The 21,096-nt window shown below is 35.5% G+C and overlaps 1 protein-coding gene across 1 annotated transcript in view; it reads left to right on the top strand.

Moving 5' to 3' along the window:
* The window catches only part of NKAIN2 (sodium/potassium transporting ATPase interacting 2), a 502,066-nt gene that overhangs the window by 222,052 nt on the left and 258,918 nt on the right, over positions 1-21,096 (top strand). The window contains exon 2 of the mRNA XM_065734411.1: positions 2,170-2,307. Within this exon, the coding sequence (XP_065590483.1) occupies positions 2,170-2,307 (138 nt within the window). The remainder of the gene's footprint in view (positions 1-2,169; positions 2,308-21,096) is intronic.

The raw sequence follows: 21,096 nt of genomic DNA, 5'->3' as shown, positions 1-21,096 counted from the left end.
AAAGTTACAACAGGAATGTTAGGCTTTTCAATTTTAATTTAATATAATTAACTACCATGCTGCAGTTTTCTTTCATAGTTAGAATTGTTAGCTGTATAATTTCTTGCTCATTGAATGATTTCCTCATCCCTAGTATTTTTTTTATTATTGAAACTTTACGGTTAACTATACTAAATGCTTGTGTAGTCTACACTCTTTGATTCTGCCTTGGTCTGTACTCAGAATGAGCATTCTCCCTTTGTTAATGTTTAATAGTGCTTAAGGTGTAGCACATCGTTTGCTGGTACCACTAAGGGACTTCACCCAACCTATGTAACAGTGCTTTATGCCACTTCTTTATCTTCTCTATATAAATGACTACGTTTATAGTCAAGGAAATAATTTTTGATGATAAACTTAGAAGCACAAGGAAAGGTAGATTCCATGAAACTTGTAATGCAGGTTGATCTAGCTTTTCTTTCTTTTTAACTGTTTTCCTTTTTAGAATGTTGTGTGTAGGGATTCTGTAGATGCTTCTATGACATTTATTTGCAAGAAAGAGGTGCAGGATAGCACAGATCACTCAATTAAGCTCTCAGATGAGGTAGTACCAGGATCTCTTTGTGCCTATATATCTGTAAAATAAAATGCTAGGCAAAATACAAATTTTGTTTATAAGCTGGATGCACTGTATGAAAGGAATTTCTGTTGTAGAGAGGAATTCTATGGTTAACATGAACCTCTGAACATTCAAATGGGCTCAGAATTCAAAATAATATATCTTCCCCTGTGTTACTTTGAGAATCCCTTTCTTAAAAAGCAACATATGCCAGTAAGCATTACATAACTAACACTATATTTTTGATGCTGGCACAAGTGTAGGCTGTATTTTTAACGGCAAGTCTTAATTTTAAAAATAAAATGTTGATTTGACAGTGGACTGTGACATGAAAGCTGAAAGACTCTTCCACAGCTACATCATGCAAAAAAAGTGCTGAACAGTGGTTAGTTATTCATTTAGTAATTGATTCAAAAATGTCTCTTTTAAATGAATGAAATCTGTGAAAGATACATCTAAATCTATTAATTTACTGTATAATATAAACTGAGTAAATAGTCAGCTGTCATTTAGGGAAACTTTGTGAAGAAGCAGCCTTTTTTTATTTCTTATATGTGTTTTATTACTATTACGTACATTTTCACAAAACTCATCTGCTCAGCTCTAATTAGTGAAATTACTGAAATAACTCAAATATCAAAGTAACTCTGTACCCCTCCTGTCTAAATTTCTCTTCAGCATTAAGTCACCTTTAATCTTCACATCAATATTACTTATATCAAAATGTGCCTTTCTGCCTATAGTTTCTTATGCAATGCTGTATTTTGCTATAATGCCTGAATATGAGGTCAGGGACACTTGATGTTTGAATTCAGTTTCTACTCACACTATTAGAAATAGTTTTTTTCTGCTTTCTGATCTATCTGCTTGGAGTGGCATTAACTTATAACAGCCATCAACAAGTTGAGTTTATACCATAATTCGTTTTCAAAAATGAAATGTCTGGAGTTGTGAGTAACAGCTAAGACTTGAATTATTTGTGACAGTGAGAGAAGGTAAACCAAAGTAATTACCAATAGAACCAGGACAAAAAGTTGTATACATTTGAACAAAGGTAAAAGCCTATTCACCAGATAGCTAGAAATAACAGGAAGAGGAGGAAAAAAAAATGAGGAGAAAAAATAATGAAAAAAAAGAGTCAAAAGTAAGCTGAGGAATGTTTTTTTGTTGATAGAAGAAAAGTAGCTGAAATCATAAACCCAGCACTTATTTTCAGCACTAGTACCCTAGGACATTGCTGCATTTGCTGGCGTATGTAGCAGAATGATTTGTGTTTCTTCACCTGCAAACATAACATCCTAGGAAACACTTAAGTATCTCAGTAGAATTACTTGCATTAATATTTTAGCTAACTGAATATAACTCAGTAAACTGACAGTGAGAAATGTAGCTTTCATTAAAATAAGAAAGTGAAGCATTGCCAACTCATTTCTTTGTACTGCTGATACTGCTGAATGAATTTGTTTTTGTTTTTAATACAGAGCAACTATCTTCCTACGGGATGGGGCCGTGTCCTTATATATATTTTCTGATGTGTTCTAATCTATTTATTCTTTTGCTTTTAATCATAGGTTTCTGTGCTCGAGAGGCAAATATTTGACTTCCTTGGTTATCAGTGGGCACCCATCTTGGCAAATTTCATACACATTATTGTAGTCATACTTGGCTTATTTGGAACCATCCAGTATAGACCTCGTTACATAACAGGAGTGAGTATTTAATTTCATTTATTTATTTTAATGTGTGTATTTAAACAAAAATGTTCCAAACTGTACTGCTGAAAAAAGAAAAAGAACTGTCATTTTGATTTCATCTGCTTCTGTGATATTTTATATTCACTTATTACACTTCTGGATCACCTGTAGTAATTAAATGGTAACAAACTGCCACAGTTGAGAGTAAATCAGCAGGAAAATATGTATGTTGCAGAAGTGAATAACTTCCCTAGATTCACCAGGTCTACACAGCAGATCCAACAGTTATTATAGTAATTTATTACGGTTCTTTACCAGGTTTGGGGGATTGCCTACGTATTTTGTGTAGAAATAGTCCAAATTCATCAATGAAGTATGAGAGTATGGTAAGAAATGTGGTTATGACAGTTACAGAGGTCTCTGGATAAAAATAGGATATGGATCTTCATGTTTTTAATCCATTTCTTTTGCTTAGTCAAACACCTCTCACATGCTTTATTGTTGTACTCATTGGTATAATACAGCATTCATGAAATCCTTATTTTTATTTTTTTTCTCCCTGGTGTGTTGTTCAGAATGCTTTTTGTTAGAAATAGATTTGTAAAACAATATTTTCATGCAATTTATCTGCTAGTTCAGGTAAGACTTGTAAGCCTTCTTATAGACAGACAACTGTCCAAAAGATTTGCTGTTGTACAACCATATTTTGCACGTATAAACGAGTCAACTCCACTGAATGTGTACCCACTTCTGCGAAGTCTATGTTCTGTCATAGTGTTCCTTTACATAATAGTAATCAGGAAGTAAAAAAGTTTCTCTTCTACTCCTGTTCTACCATCCATATTCCAATAGTGTTATGTAGCAGAAATACATTAATTTTTGCATCTATATTTCTTTTATCTTATTTGATATATGCAGAAAATGTGTGCACATATAAACTATTTATTGGCAAGTGCCAGTTAAAAAAAAACAATAAAATACTCCATCCCAACACAATTACAAGACAAATGAAGATAAAATGCTTAGCTAAGCTAAAAAAAAAAAAACAACCAACAAAGTGAAACAAACAAAAACAAAACAACAGCAATAACAAAAAACACAACAACAGTAACAACAAAGCACACTACTACTCCAATGATGAGGGTATTTTAAATGTGGAGGAATACCAGCCTTACAAATAGTGACAAATAGTGGCTCACGTGTTTGTGGATAATGCCATTAGTAACACAGCATCATCTGAATTTTCACACATATATTTTCTTAATGCTTTTCCTCAACCTCATCATTTAGCCCATCTGGCTATGTGATTTTTTTTTCTCTGAATCCTATCATTGAATTGGATAGATCAGATCTAAGATCAATTCGTTTGTCTTGCTCAGATTTTACAACAGAAACCTTCATGGGTTGTCCATCACAGGTTGATTGGATACAGAAACAATTACAAAACTTTTATTTCTTGTTTAGTCAGCTCAGCAGACAGTTGATTTTGTTGTTTTCATTACTAATGCCAAACTCTTTGGAGATTATCTTAAAGTGAGAATGATGGAAATTGTACGTACCATTGTAGGAAAAGTTAGTGAGACTACATCCTTTTCTTCATTTGTAATGAGTTCAGAATTTTTGATTTGTGATACTGTACAAAACTCACTGGCATTAATCTGACATCACAAGACAGGTTATGAATTGAAAGACAAAATGTGACATTGTGATAGCAGCAGAAGTATATCTACAAGGCTTTCCAGTGAAAGGATGCAGAAACTTAGTCTTACAAGTGATTCTTCATGGGTCACTCTGCCTTGAGTGGACCCAATAGGGATCCCTAATATGCAGTCACATAAGTACATAAAGTATAGTTTGCTTCATCAGGACTACAATAAATTTCCTATTTTTCTGTGCAAGATTCTAAAGGATATCACTAAAATATTTTCTAGGGATAGGGATTCATGAGATTGAAAAATAAATAAATAAATGAATGAATGAATAAATAAATGAAAGATTCAGTTGCTTTGGAAAAGAGAAAATAAGTTTTAAAAAGATGTAATACCACAAGTGAAAAAGTGTCTTTGAACTCAGAAGAGTCACAGGGAAGTTTAAAATCAGGTGAGAAGTGAATAGATAACTGTGGGGTTCCAGATTTTGGAAAATAATTCAGAAAACTTGGAATGTAGTTGTGGTGTGCAGAGGACTGGACCTCTCAGATATCTGCTGGGAAAACAACATGCTGAGCTGCAAGCAATCCAGGAGACGGAGACTCCCGGAGGCTCTTGAGAATGACATGCTGATTCAAGTACTGGACAGACCAACCAGAGGTGAAGTGCCACTGGACCTGGTGCTCACCATTGTGAAGGAGACCATTAAAGAGGTTAAGATCAGAGGCAGCCTGAGTTCGTGATCTCAAGGAATGTAGACCTGGCAAAGAGTGGAGTCAGGACCCTGAGATTCAGGAGAGTGAACTATCTGTTTAAGGAATTATTGGATGATATCCCCTAGGAAAATCTCCTTAAGGACAGAGGAACAGAACAGAGATGCCAGCTCTTTAAGGACGCCTTTCTGAGAGTGTAAGAGCTATCCATCCCCTGGCATAAGAATTCAAGCAAAGGAGGCAGGAAACCAGCATAGCCAAGCACAGATCTACTGGCCAAACTGAGGAACGGGAAGAAATGTACAAGAAGTGAAAGCGGGAATGGCCTGGGTAAAAATATAGGGATGCTGTATGCATGTGCAGGGATTGGATCAGCAAAACCAAAGCACCAATGAAACTGAATTTGGCAAGAGATGTGAAAAATAACAAGGATTTCTTTAGATACATTGAAGATACAGGCCAAGGAGAGTGTGCATCCTTCTGATAAATGAGAAGGGAGAACTGACACAACAGTCATGGAGAAGGCTCATTGAGTTCTTTGCTGGCAGACAGGATTCCCATGCCTTCTGTGTCTCTGAACCTCTTAGCAGGGACTGGGTGAGCAAAATCCCTTTCACAGTATGAGAGGAGCAAGTCCGAGACTGCTTCATAACACTGAATGCATGCAAGTCTATGTGACCAAACAACATGTATCCAAGGGTCCTGAAAGAAACACAGCGTGACTGCCAAAACGCACTCTGTCATATTTGAAAAGTTATGGCTGTCAGGCAAGGCTCCTGGTTTCTGGAAGAAAGCAAATTTCACTAACATTTTTAAGAAGGAGTGAATCTCAGGAACTATAGGCCATTGAGACTCAGGAAAGGGTGCCATCCAGAATAATCTGACCAGGCTTGAAAAGTGGACTGACATAAACCTAATGAGGTTTAACAAGATCAATTGCAGTGTGTTGCATTTAGATCAGGGCAATCCCACATACGTGTACAGACAAGGAGAATAACTCATTGAGAGCAGCCCTGCAGAGAAGGGAGACTTGATGGAAGTAAAGTTGGACATAAATAAACGGTGTGTTCTTTCTGCCCAGAAGGCCAGCAGTATCATGGGTTGCATCAAAAGACAGGTGGACAGCATGGCGAGGAAAGTGATTATTCCCCTCTGCTCTGCCCTCGTGAGACCCCATCTGGAGTACTGTACTCAGGCCTGGGGCCCCAAAACAAGACAAACACGGAGGTGTTGGATTGGGTCCAGAGGAGGACCACAAAGAAAATCAAAGGGCTGGAGCTTTCTGTACTTAAAGAGGGCTTGTAAGTAAGGGGGAGACAGACTTTTTACAAGGTTTGGAAGAAATTCATTGAAGTGAGGTTGGTGAAGCTCTTCAATAGATTGCCCAGAGAAGTGGATGGTCTATTGCCAGACAGAAGCATTCAAGGACAGGTTAGATGAGGCCCTGGGCAGCCTGATCTGGTGGATGGTGTCCTGTCTATGGCAAGGGGGCTGGAAATAGATGATCTTTAATGCCCCTTCCAATTAAGGACTTAATTTAGTAGTTGGGTAGAGATAGTGATAGGAGGATGGTTGGACTAGATGATCTTATAGGTCCTTTCCAACCTTATGAACTTATGAACTTATGAACTTATGTAAGCTATTCTATGATATTTTACATTCAGTTATTACATTTCTATGATTCGATAGAAAGTGAAGTTTAATATATTAAGAAGGGTTAACATAGATTCAGAAAGCACACTTATTTTTATTTGTAAACCTAAAACATTAAACAGTCTGCCAATACTTGACTGAGAAGGGCAACAAAACTGGTGAGGGGTCTGGAACACAAGTCTTATGAGGAGCAGCTGAGAGAGCTGGGATTGTTTAGCATGGAGAAGAGGTGACTGAGGGTAGACCTCATTGCACTCTACCACTTCCTGAAGGGAGGCTGTGACGAGGAGGGGCTTGGCTTCTCCTCTAAATTCTATAAAGGGGTTCCTCAAGAAGTATTTTTGTCTCCCTCTGAGACAAATCATTTAACACTTCATTTTAATTTACATATGTGATGGTTTACTGTGTTGCAGCTAAAATATAGATGTATTTGTAGATAGAGGAAAGTAGTTCTGAAAGAGTATACGAAATACTCTGCACGGTTTTTCTGAGTAAACGTTGATTTGTGGACATAAGTAACGATCCTCTGCATAATCATTTTGTGCTAATGATCAATAATACTATGTTAACCTAAGAAAATGCAGACCTTGAACATTTTATTACCAACTTTATCTGCTGGCGGTCACAGGAGACTGTGGATCAGGACAGTTATTCTGTTTTAAAATGTGCCATTGACAAGATGTTTCATTTGCAAACATATCATTCAAGGATACATAATGATATTCTTCAGTCTTTCCCTTGATTCTGTAGCTTGCCAGGGATAATAACTAATATAAATGCTGGTAGTTATTTTTTGGGGAGTTATCTGTGCACTTTCAGTTTGTTCTGTTACTGTATACAGTACTGTCAATATTCAGAATAGATTTCTGATAATTTTAATTCTGAATTAAGTAACTAAATAACTACATAAATAAATAGAAACTCTATGTGGTTGATCTTTCTAAATAGATCTGTCTCTTGAACTACCATTTCTGGCACAGATGTTTTCGAGAGAAGAAAAAGAGTTTATTTTCTGCAAATAATATTAATACCAGCAGCAGAACGAATATTTCTCAGGATCTTTTGTCAGTGTATTCACTAAAATATTTGCTGAATGGAAATCAGAAAGCAAGTTGAACTGGACTGGAATAAGTACACATGGAATTGGAAATAGTATTTGTTTGAAACATGTTTTATCCATGCTGTTATCAGTGCAAAATTTCCAGGGTTTATTGATTTCAGATAGGTTGAAAATGTCATGAGACAAGTTATTTGATTTGCATTTTACTACTTAAAGTCAAGATCAAACGAAGGCAGTAATATGACAACAGGGATTGTTTTTATGTCTTAGTGGAAAAATCTGTGTTACTTGAAAGTCATTCCAGTTATTCCAAATAAATACATACATATGTATACTTACTGTAGAAGCTGTGATAGAAGAAGAAAAAAACAAACAAAAAAGAGAGAGAGAGAGAGAGAGAGAGGAGTTCAAGGTTATTTCAATGACAAGCAATAAAAGAGAAAAATGACAGAACTGTAATTTCTAAAAAGTGATAGAATTTCAGAAATTAAGCAATGTACAGTGAATGTAAAAGGGCAGAATTGACATTTTATTTGGAAAGTTCATGCGTACAAAGAAGTTATTACAATTAGGAGAAAAAAAAATGTGGTATTCTTCCAGTACTCTCAAGTTCAAATAATCTAAGCACCTCGTAATTACATTTTAAATGAAGATCAGAAAGATTCAGAAGATATCAGGTATATTAAAGCAAGGAGGTAACAGTATTCCGAAGGTGATTGTTGTGGAAAGCTCTGTCTGCCCCTTAAATAGAGCAAATGGTAGCTCAGGTCAAACTCCAATGAAATAATTACTCAGTGCTTAGTCAATTTATTAATGGGATTGTTGATTAAAATTTATTCACACAGAAAGATCACTTGAGAATAAATCAAATGAGTTTGTTAAAAAAATAATTATCTCTGAGTCATTAAATGACAGAAACTGTAACTCATGATATAACACAAATATAGCATTTATTACTAATTTGCATCTTGTTGAGAAAGAAGAATAAAAAATTTATTATAGGTTTGGAATCCCAGAGAGACTCCTAAACTGAGAAAGAGAAAGTAGATGGGAAAAAGCATAGTTGTACTGCTACTCAACAGAGATTGTTAACTAAAATAGTTGTATTTTTGGGAGTTTATCTGATGAAGTAAACTGAAAAAAAGAAAATTACAAAAATTTTAAGATGGCACAGAATTGTAGAAAAGTGAGATAAACTTTGAAGAGAACACAGTGTAAGCAAAAGTATGAGAACAAATACAAATAGATCAGAATAAAAATAGAAAAGTTAAAAAATTAAATGTTTAAAATGAGTATTAGAGAAGCGTTTATGGGGCACTCCAAGTAAAACTCCAAATCATAATATGAGCTAAGATTATTACAGTGCTGGAGAATCCACTTCAACCCCAAATTAACTCCAAATTTCATTCATGGTTTCATTTTCATTATGCTGGATAAATTGATGCTAAATGAAGCACTGCTATTTTACGACATAGTAATTACTGCATAGGTGCACTTTCCTGAAATGCTTTCGATGTCATGAATAGCAACTCGAATTCTCCTTAGCCCTTCTGTGATAAATCTTCAATATCTTTAACATTCTTTGCATTACAGAGAGTGTATTAAATACTTCATTTGAGGGATACTTGTAGTTCATAGCTTGCTAAAAATATCATTTGTCATTGTCTCCTTTTCAGTAGTCTTTCAAGCATCATCATAGTTTTCTGAAATATCTTCATTTTGCTCTTAAATTTTTTCTCTTAAAATTCTTATGAAAGATTACAGATAGGAATTTAGATGTTAGGAAAGAGAAGAGTTTGAGGATTCTTTTTGTATTTTGTCCTTTCTTTACTGGATGCTAACTTCATAGAAGTGATCTTTGTAAACTTTGCTAACTGTTGTTTTATTGGAGGGTTTTATTCACTTTGGCAGATGCTGTGAAAAATCAGTAGGGATGTAGGTAGAAGATTGCCCTTTGGACTTTAAACAAGTATTGCTGAAAGAGATTTCAGTTCACAGGGAAGTACGTGTAATAGTGTGCTTTTTGCTGCTGTTGTGTTAAAAGATTAGATTTCATTATGTTGTGGACTTAAATGTGCTTTCATTTATATTTAAAAGGATAGGCTCAAAAGTTTACTTTTGAAATTGAATCTAGCCTTCTTTATAGAATGGGTAGGAGTGTGAAGGGAGTAGAATTTAGAGAATAGCTGGTCACTGTCATCACTGTAGGTGTTCAACTAATCCAAATTTTTGACTGTGATGATTTTTGAGCATACAGAACTTAAACAAAGTAAAGCATAAGTATTCAAAAAAAAAATCAGAAAGCCATTCTTTCCTTGCGTATTGGTTGGTTTATTGATGAACTATTGAATATCACTTACAAAAAGACTTTTTTTTTTTTTTTTGCTTGACAATCTGATAATCTATTCTAGGCTTGGATTACATTAGGATTTTATTTGGATTAGTTTTTTAGATAACTTGATAACTTGCAAGAGATCTCAACAGATCTCCAGTTCTCCAGCCCCTTATATTCAGCTAATCCTCAAGCAACTATGTCTTCTAATATAATATACAGTGCACAGCTATATTGACATTATGGAAGTAAATGATGGAAGATTGTCTCCATTAAATCCCTCTGGCATTTTCTACCTTTTTTAGATATAAGCTGTAAAATTTTCATAGCATTTATTAACAAATGTAAACTATAGGTACATACATTTCACAGAGAGGGAATTATTGTAGTAAGGTTTGGTTACTTTCATTTATTCTCTTTACTGGAACATAATTAGGCATGAGACACTGAGGTACAGAATTGATCTAAAGAAAATTATGAAAGGGAAATTTCTCCTCTGATCAGAAAATCTGACCCAACTCCTTAAGAAAGTTCAAAATATTCTTTCAAGATTATCATTAGTCTGACCAATTTGTCAAAGCACAATGGAAAAAATTCTGTTTGTCAGACAACTAGTGAAGTGATATCAAGTCATAAAATGGAAAAGTCCCAGGTAGGAGTTCCTAAATATCTGATTTCTCTAATTCTGTATAGGATATCACTATTTCAAGAAGTCCCCTACTTGATGAAAAACAAAGTTCTAAAGGGAAAAATGCACCAGCGCTCTGAAACTTTATGGTAGATAATGAAATGAGAAGCTCTCAGAATTCAAGAGACCTTCAAATAGTTAACATTTTGAAAATACAATCAATTCCTCTCACTTAGTTGAGCAAGAGATGTCTATCAGGTTCTTATAGAACTTGAATCTGCTGAATATTGGAAATGAATTTGGGATTTTTTTCAGAAACTTTTGTGAGAAACACTCTGGAAAAGCTCCAGGACGGACTTTACTTCAACAATAGTTCTGCTCAGTTCTTTTCTTTCAGACTGCAATGGATTCTTGAAAATTTTCAGCGTGTATTTTAGTTTTCCATTAAAATAATTTCATAAAATTTCCATTTTAAAGATTCTTCGCTAATACTGTATTTGAGCAGATGTATGTATACAGGATTAGAAATTCTAACTTATATCACATAATGAATTACATTATTTACTTCCAGTAAATTTTAGGCTGAACATGTTCACTGCATGATGCTGTCCAATAATTTTAATTTAAATCCTTTACTGCAATATTCACAGAAAGTTTCATTGGTTTGTAATTCTGCTATAGCCATCCTTTCCTATGAATGTTGTTCCCATTAAAAAAGTAGTCATTCAAAACCCTAGAATCATAGACATCTTAGAGTTGGAGGTGACCTCTGAAGGTCATTTAGTCCAGCGGCTCTGCAATGAACAGAGACATCCACAGCTTCATCAGGTTGACCAGGGCCTGATTCAGCCTCACCTTGTAAGACTCCAGGGACAGGAGAGCAACCACATCACAAAGTAACCTGTTCCAGTGCCTCACTACCCTTACTGTAGAAGACTTTTTCCTTATATCTAATGTAAATCTACACCTCCTTGAGCTTGAAGCCATTTCCACCTGTTCTTTCACCACAGACCCTGCTGAAGAGTCTGTCCCTTTCTTTCCTGTAGCTCCCCTTTAGATACTGGAAGGCCATTATCAAGTCACCTTGTAGCCTTCTCTTCTGCGAGGTGACCTGATGAGAGCAGTGTCTCACTCTCATCCACTCCAAGGGAAATAAAGATGACTTTCTAGGGAGTTGGCACTAAGGACAACAGTTCTATGTAGTACTGCTAGTAACATAAAACAAAGATTTTATTTTTTTCTTTTAATTCAAACCAGATAGCTCACTAACAGCATCCCTGGAAAGATGCCAAAGCATGAAGTTCCTCTACATTTCATTTTCTCTTTCTTTAGAATTGAACCTCTGGTTTGTTAGTGTAATGATAAGTGGGATTTGCTCTTCAGCTATATTTTTATTTATTTATTTTTTTATGAACAAGCAGTGTTTTCTGTCTAATGTGCAATTGGCACTCTATAGTCAAAATACTATAAAGGACATGAAGAAAGAACAACTTAGCAGATGATGTGTTTATCAGATACACAGAGGAAGAGATTAGAGAGAAAATCCATGGCTTTTGCTACTGTTATCTAAACTACAGTTGAAAGCATTAAAATTGCCTCAAACAGGCAATAGCTCTGGACAACTAAAGGTAGTTAAAAATCAAGCAGGTATAAGGTAATGTTTTCACTGCTCTGTAATTACTTTTGTAGTTAAGTGCTAAATATTTCTCTTTATCTAAAGCAATCAGTGTCACTTATAGTTTTTACAGTTGTTCCTATTACTGCATAGTTCATTTAGATTTTTTTTTTTAGCTGATATATATCAGTTACTGATGACATTCTCTTACCTATGAGCCAACACCTGTTTTTTTACCTGCATGTATTTATATTGTGCCTTCCTTCCTTGGAGTATCTGCCTACCTCAGAGCTTTTGACATCTCTGTCCTTGTGCTACACTACTGTAGCAAAGAAGTACTTCTCCCAGCTGCTTTACCAAATTGGAACTGAAACACAAAGACAGGGATTTTCTCACTACCAGAGGAAAGGTTGTGACACACACGTCAACAAGTGAATACTTTATTTTTATTTTTATTTTTTTGAAGTCTCAATGTATCCTGAAAAGCAGAGCCCCAAACTCTCTACAAAGTCTAGGGATATAGATTGAGATCACAGCTACTTAACAGCATGGAGCGCTTCTGTAAGGAAAAGAACATTAAATAATCTTTGGATGATATATCTTCTACCAAGAGAAAAGACCACTGCCTCAAGCTTTCTGTGATAACTCTTTTGTTAGACTCAGTGGCTATTGTGATCCCACCTGGGACATGTAACTGCACTCCTTCCAGGAAGAGATTAATATATTTTAATGAACAGCTTATGCCACAAAAAGATAAGCATTAGAAAAGAAATGGAAACATTGCCTCAGGTTCAAACCACCTAAGTCTCTAATTCTTCTCTGCTGTGTCTCCTTGCAACAGGCTATAGATTTGGAGCCTGCTACAGCTCTGTAACAACACATCTGCTACTGCTTCCCTTCTCTATTCCAGTACCGTCTGTACATCTGTACTCCTGTCTTCCTCTTCTCTTCACCTCAGTTCAGCCACTAATCTCTACATGTATATTTAAAATGTTATTGTACTATGTGTAGCTAAAACTAAGCTATCTATTTTAAATTTTCTGCTTGAAGTCTGAGTAACACTACTTACCAATATATTGCAATGAAAGCCAATTCTTGTTTTGGTCACCTGGTTAAGATTTAGGTAATTTGATTTAATCTTTTAAGTCAATCTCAGTCATTCAAGTACAGCTGACTTAAGTCATAGTAATTTCAAATTTCTTCAGAAGATCACCTGCCAATACCCGAAGTCCTTTTGTATCCTTTTTTTCAAATAGGTTTTTCTAGGCAGTATGAGTGATTTTCTTCTTTTGTGAGTTTCATTGTCACCCTGAGGTTATGCTTCAGGAAAGATGGATTGAGATTCACATTGAACTATACTTTCCTATTCATTTACAAATCAGCACTTCCAATTTTAAGAGAAGATAAAGGTGATTTTCTGTAGTCCTATTCCAAATGTAGCCTTTTTTGCATTCCAAAAAGAACCTTCTTGAAAATCTTTTTATTCAGCTTCTTGTCATGAATCTTCATTGCAGCATTTCAGAGATGTTTCTCACTTCCCATCTGTATGTATCTTTTTAAATTTTTAATGTTTTCATAGTGATTTTCAGCTCCTGAAACTCCACAAGAAAAGGGACACAATACTTTGTCAAGCTTTGCCTGTTGTCAAGAGTACCATTAGTAGTGAAGATACATTTTCTGGCTGACTCTGAAAGGCAAAATAAACAATGAACAGAGCTGTAAAAAGTGCTAATAAAGATGCTCCAAAATTTACATTGCTCCTTATTTCCATAATTTAGCTGTCCAGGGTACTATGTATTTGCAGTTTGGTTTTATATGTTATTGTGTATATTTGAGCATAGATGTTAGCATAACATACATTCATGATGGATAAATTTAAGTGTAAATAATAAATTTCAAAAATAAGGATTGTAGAAAAGCGTTATTTTTCATACTAGGCACTCAGCAGATAAAATGTGAGTTATAAGTGCCTCTAAAGATAGTGTTTTGCATATCAATATAAATTTTACATCTAAACAACCCTAATATAGTAAACACTAAGAGCCTCCATTTTGAGATATTAATAGTGCTGATGCTCAGCTTGCTTCCTAGTTTCTCACTTATTTCCAACTGTATTTTTGATAAGATCTATTTATTTATTTATTTATTTATTTTTCTGTGCAGCTCTTCTGCTGCTTTGATTTCAGTACCAAATTTGAGTGAGTGCGGAAATAACTAGCTTTGGTCTTCATGCTTTTATATTCAGCCAACAAACAACTGAGAGATTCTTTTGGTGGTTCCAGTTTGAAATTAATGAATGTTTTGTTTGCTTTTCTTTATGGACAAAACTAAAATTAATATTTGGCTGTGATGAGTTGGTTTTCCAACTGGAAAATATAATACTTATTAGAAATAGTTACAGAGGTCTTCAAGTTAGTTAATCCCCAGCTTTGGTGACAGGCTGGGTGTTGGTATTCGTAAGCTTTTTGTTAAAAGAGTAACGCTCTTTAACTAAAGCATTAACAGTGACAATTATTGCAGCCATTTTTTTCTTGAATAAGTGATAAATCTGAATAAATAATCAATTTTAATGTAGTGTCTTTTATTTTAATTGTTAAATTTTAAGCACTTCTGACATTTCTAGTTTAGATCTAAAGATGATTGAGCACCGGGTGAAGGGGGGGGAGGGGGTGGCTGGCCGAGGAAACACAGGTGCAAGCAATTCTCCAGTGCTTTCCAGGTGACTGGAAGAACGCTGGGTCCACTCCTCCCTGGGCTCATTTAAGGGCTAGTCTCCAAACAAAGTACGTGTTGTGGGTGAAGGCTGCTTTCTAAGGAGGAATACTTTGTAGCTAGAGGCCCTAGTAGTGGTCATGTGAGTTAACTTTTTCTTGTATATGATGATTGATACTCCTAGCAATATTTCACCTATTAAGTAAAGAGCTTATCAGAAGATGTTTCGCTGCTTCTAAGGACTGACAGTATATGAGGACCAGGATGTTACTCCTATCTTGTTGTTATGGAAGCACTGAATCTTTCACCTGAATTATGAGCTTTCCTGAAGAGTAAGTTGCTGTTTCAAGCTTAATGTTAAAGCAGTACTTGTTGCTGTTCTTTCTTATGAGTTTGGTTTTACAGTCTGATGCCGCTATATGTTGTGAAACAAGATATAGTTTCTGTTGCTAGTTTTAAGTACTTATTTCTAAATTTGAAATACCTTTTTTGTGATATAAATTGTGAAAAATTTATTGGATCTATAGAACTTACTCTGATAGGTAAATATATTTTTGAATTTATCTTACCGTGTTCTGTTTAGTAAAAAAATTAAATCCCTTTTCTTTCCTGAGAGGCTTACCACTATTACTGATTTAATTAGCAATATTAGTACTTTCACTTGTATGTGTAAAATTGATTGAAAGCTCTCTGAGCTCATAAATGTGTCACTGTTAAACTTGAATATAGAAAATGTGGGTAAGTAGCCTTTGGCGATAAGTGTTTAAGACACATAACTGTTTCTATGTCAGATGTTTTTTGGGTGATACTGACTTCCAAACTGTTCAATCATAACCAATTCTATGAGATGCGTGGTTTAATTCATGCCCAGAAAAAATCTGAAAATGAGTGTTGTTCAATGATCTATCTGTACTTTGCATCTCAGATGCTGATAAGCAGATGAATAAGCAGGTTTTTTTTTGTTTTTTTTTTTTTTTTTGAGACAGGCTTATTCAATATATTAGATATATTCAGGTTATTACATAGGAGTGAAATTTACTACAGAAATCCAAGTATCAGTACTCTAGCCTGGCTGGTGTAATCTCTAAAAGGCCTAATCTAAGAAAAGGCATATAGATGTAAATGAGTAATGCTATTGCAGGGAACTTGCAAATAAAAGTACAGTAATCACACTACTGTTTAAGTAGAATTGTCCAGTTACAGGCATTAAATATGTTTAACATTATTGTATCACAAGCATGATGTGAAAAATAGTAGTTAAGCTGGTTGTTATAATAAATAATGTCTGCAATATCTGAAGCATAGTCACTGATAGCCTTTCAGGACTTGCCTAATACACTGACTTGAAGAGTAGTGTAAAAACTGATTTTTCTTTTTTCTTCATTTGTCTGTTTCTTGGTCATAGTTACTACTTCCTATGGATAGGATAGCTAGTTTACTTTGAACTGCATGTGGAAGCTGACCAGTAGTTTTTCTTGGGAAAATCCAAGACTTGAGTAATAAAATGTTTCATTATGTTGTTGTGTATGTGCAACATAGTGTTCAATATTCAACTAAACCTGGGTAGTTTATCTACTTGAGGATTTCTTGTCAACACTCTAAAGTATGTCTTTTGAGAAATGAATGTTATTGGTTAGCACTTGCTTACATTAGCATGCATGGGAAATCCACATAGAGAAAGTAATCTTTAAAGCTGAGGTTGAGTTTACCTAATTAGTACACTGTGTTAGAAAAGTAAAGTATCTTGATCCAGTAGTGATTTTCTCTTATTTCTGCTGTTGTTAGAAGCCTGATTTTTATAAGCATTTAGATTTGATATGGAAGAGTATTTGTTTTGATCAAAAAATACTTTCTGCCAAGGTATTTTGAAAAATCCAGCCATATGAGAGTGGTGGTAAATGAAAGTAGAATTCAGTGTGTTAGTGGCTTCTCACCTGAGCCAGGAAGGTATGAGATTTAAAACTATGAGCTCTTGTCCATCCTGTGCTGGTGCTATGTTATCAGGCCAGTATCTGTCATTGACAATGTCTTTGTTAATCCCTTTTGTGTGGTCTGTTTCTTTTTTTTTTCTTTCACTACACTTAGAAAACAAATACAAAATATCAAATCTCATTTTCTTATAATGGAGAACTTATCTGGGTATCTCTGTCAAGTATTCCAAGAAGGATTTTTGATGGTCTATATTTTCCAGATGCCTCTTAGACTAGGTAACTCTAATACTTCCCATCTCATTTAAATCTATCAAAGTAGTCACAGTTGGATTCTGCTATTACTTGAATGGGAGGACAGTTTGCGTTTCTGTACAGTATAACCTTTTTCATGAGGGAGTGCAATAGTCAGAGACACATAAGCCCTTTCCCTGTAGAGGTTGACTCAATGAATAATCTATCATCTGTTTCTCTGTCTATTTTATATAATCTATTTGAAGCTCCATGGTGAATGATGAGTGCTGAATGTTGATGATGACAGCTCTGTTAAGCCAGGTGGGAATATTCATTAATATGACTGTGAACAGTTTTGTTACATTTATCTACTATTTGGATCAGCTTCTATTTGCTTGTTAGGAAACGTGCTTATGAACTTGTGTTGTTAAATAGAAGAAAAAGGAAGTGATCTTGAAATATTGTTTTGTAGGACATAGGGTATTATTTGTAATTTTGCCTATGCTCAAAGGTTTGGTAGTTATTCAAACTAGTTAGCTTATTGACTAAATATAGACAAGCCATATCATTGTCTTAGCCAGCAGCACATAAAATAGAAATATAATGTCATGCCTCTGTTTATATTTCTTAGGGGTGAGATTATCAAATGTATAATTCGAATTAAATTGATCAAGAACAACAAAAACCAGAGGACAAGGCAGCATTGAGAAATTGAAGTCATTACAAGGAATGTGCAATGCTGCACTGTTAGCTATAGAACTATATCCTATCACTGTGAGACTTACCTGCATGGCATGGTAAAGACTAGTATTGTTATCAGTTTACCTACTGGAAATTTTCCTGCACTGTGGATGAAATATTTATAGCTATCAAAGGGAGAAACACTATTAATCCATTCCTCATGAAAGGCTTTTAGTCAGTACCTTTGTGTGTTCTGTGGTTGTTGCTGATGAAAGTGGAAAGCTTTTAATATACATACTAGATAATATTTGTAATTGAAAATCTTTCCTTTCAGTATTCTAATAAACTGCACTTTAAAAACATTGTATAAATGCAGCATTTGGTCTAACTACTTAGTTAAAAAATGCTTTTCCAATTGTACGTTTTCTCTTGCAGTTTATGCAGTTCCACATTTCCTCTCACAAACACTTGTCTACTTGCTTTATCAAATGAGGACTTCTATGCAACCAAATTAATATATGATCTTATTGTAATTAAACTCAAATTTGGAACTGGCAAAATGCTGGGAATAATGTTCCTTGCAACTTTTTGGAATGTTTAAGGGCCTGTCTGGATTCAAAAGTATAGAATATATCTATTTAATCCCTTCGTACAGATTCTTTAGCTAGAATTATAAATGTAAGAAGTTGCTGAGAATGTTAAGAGTACAAAAGACTAACATTGATACTAATATGGAGTCTAGTAGATATTTCTCATTTCACTTATTCATGAGAGTGGTTGAACTACCTATAGTTTGATTTTCTGTGAACAGACAGCTGTGTGAAGTCATGGGAGACTTACTATAATGAACAAAGGTATTCAGACAACAGAGGAACTAATCTGCATACACCTATGCATCTGTTTTAACATTTTACATATCAATTAAATATTGAACTCAGTGGGGCAACTTAAGCTTCACTGAACGTGACTGGGGAATAGTTATAAATCCTACAATATGATTGAAAATGATTTGATCCAGAAATAAAGCAGTATATAACCTTCTCTGTTCTTTTAACTAAACTGAATTTTAACTTAAATATACAATGGGAAGTTGTTTTTATGTACTTATCAATTTGTTTAAAGGTGTTAGAAAGTTGACTTGCCGTTTCATATTTATGAAGATAGTATACTTGCAACATGAATTTTGAAAACATTTCACCAAGTAAATATGGCTGGTCAGTCTTGCCAAACATTTTGAAAAGTATTTATACAACATATTAAATTGTGTTGTTTCCTGTCTCTATTTCCTAGCACTGTGTCATAAAACCATGACACAAATGAACTTCAGAAGCTTGAACCTTTTGAGGCTATGAAAGAAAACCAAATAACTGCTGTAATCTTGTGCATTTTAGTATTTGCAAAGTTGAATGTGAATTAATTCCATTCATGTCTGGCATTTGTAGCTTTCTATATTGGTTAATTTCTTATGTTGGTGAATAAGCAGCCATGCACACCTGTAATTTCCTACAATCTGTAAAGATGGTGAAGCAAGAGCAATATGTACTATCTTCACTGAACAAACATAAGATCAAAATATTAAATGTATTACTGATGCATTGTCTACTAGATACTGTCTTGTGCTTGAATCCGGCAGGTGGCTCAGCATCACACAGCTGTTCACTAACTCCCCCTCAGGTGGAATGAGGAAGAGAAATAAAAATGGAATAGAACTCACAGGCTGAGATAAGAACTATTTACTAAAACAAAAAATGGAAAAAATAAAAGATGGGAAGGATGTGATGATAACTATATATATAAAGATATATAGCTATGTGTAAATATACTTGCTACCTGATGACTGATGCCCTACTAACAATGCAATGCCTTACATCTCTACTGACTGACATCTAGCTAATCCCCAAACAGTACCTGGACTCTGCCAACTCTCCACAGCTTTATATTCTTCCACATGATGTCATGTTGTATGGAATGTCCTCTTGTTTAACTCAGGTCACCTGTCCTGCTATCTGCTTCCACCCTATATAGGTAGTGACTCTTTCCTATTGGATGGTTGTCTCCTGCCTCACTCCTAACAGCATCTTTTCAGCTAAACTGAGGAAGTGTGGTCTGGATAATTAGGTAGTGTGGTAACATCCAGAGAGACATAGACAGGCTGGAGAGTTGTGCGTAGACAAATTTAACAAGATGTAACAAGGACAAGTGCAGAGTCTTGCATCTGGGCAAGAACAACCCCAGGTACCAGCATAGGTTGTGGACTGACTTGTTGGAGAGCAGGGGTGAGAGTGAGGGGGGGGAAGGGACCTGGGGCTCCTTGTGGACACCAAAATGTCTGTGAGCTAGCACTGTGCCCTTGGGGCCAAGAATTTCTCTTATGAGGAAAGGCTGAGTGACCTTGTTCTTTGAGTCTTCTCAAAGCTGAAGAGTGCATCTGATCCATGTCTTTAAATATCTAAGGCTTCTTAATCTTACACCAGATATACATATAATCAAAGAACCTCGTCTCCCTCCTTTATATTGGAGTGTGACAGGGAAGCAAAGGGACCAGTGGTGCATGTTGATAGAATGAGGGGAAATGACTGCAAATTGAAGCATAGGAAATTTCACATGACCACTCATGAGAACTTATTCATGGTAAAGGGGGATGGAGCACTGGAACAGGTTACCCAGAGAGGCTGTGGGATCTCCTTCTCTGAAGATATTGGAGACCCACCTGGATGCCTACCTGTGTGACCTGGTGTAGGGAACCACTTTAGCAGGGCGGTTGGACTCTATGATCTCTATAGGTCCCTTCCAACTCCTATAACTCTGTGGTTCTGTGAAGGCCAATGGCATCTTGGCATGTATTAGAAGAGGTGTGGTTAGAAGACTGAGAGATGTTCTACTCCTCCTCTATTCTGACATGGTGGGACTGCATCTAGAATATTGTCTGGTTTTGGGCCCTTCGGTTCGAGAAGGGCAAAGATCTGCTTGAGCGAGTCTAATGCATAGCCACAAAAATGGTGAAGGGAGTGGAGTGTCTCCCTTATAAGGAAAAGATGAGGGAGCTGAATCTCTTAAGCTTGGAGAAGAGGATACTGAGGGGTGACCTGATTAATGCTTATGAATATGTAAAGAGTGTCAGGAGGATGGAACCAGTCTCTTCTCAGTGTTATCTAATGGTAGGGCAAGGGGCATCAGGTGCAAGCTGGGACATAGGAGACTCTGTGTAAGTATGAGGAAAAAACCTTATTCACGGTGAGGGTAACAGAACACTGGAATAGACTGTTCAGAGAGGTTGTGGGGTCTCCTCCAGAGATATTGAAAACCCACCAGGATGCCTTTCTGTGTGATCTAATCTAGGTGTTCCTGCTTCAGAAAGATGATTGGAATAGATGATCTTTCTAGGGCCTGTCCAATCCCTTACATTGTGTGATTCAGTTAGCAGCAACCAAATTTTACTGTATTATCAGTGCTACCTTAGCTGAAATCAAAACACTCTGTTGTTAGAGATGCACTTTTGAGTAAAAATGTTCTTACATAATTTTTGAACAATTTTCACAATTTCATGATTTGCAGTTACGAAAGCACATTTATGAGCATTATTGTCTGTCCCTCTAGAG

The sequence above is a fragment of the Cyrtonyx montezumae genome, unplaced genomic scaffold (genome assembly GCF_038088225.1).
Source record: "Cyrtonyx montezumae isolate F1298 unplaced genomic scaffold, pur_monq_1.0 scaffold_0, whole genome shotgun sequence".
In the NCBI taxonomy this organism is placed as follows: Eukaryota; Metazoa; Chordata; class Aves; order Galliformes; family Odontophoridae; genus Cyrtonyx; species Cyrtonyx montezumae.
The sequence above is the reverse complement of the archived record's forward strand: the minus strand, read 5'-3'. Positions and strand labels throughout refer to the sequence as shown.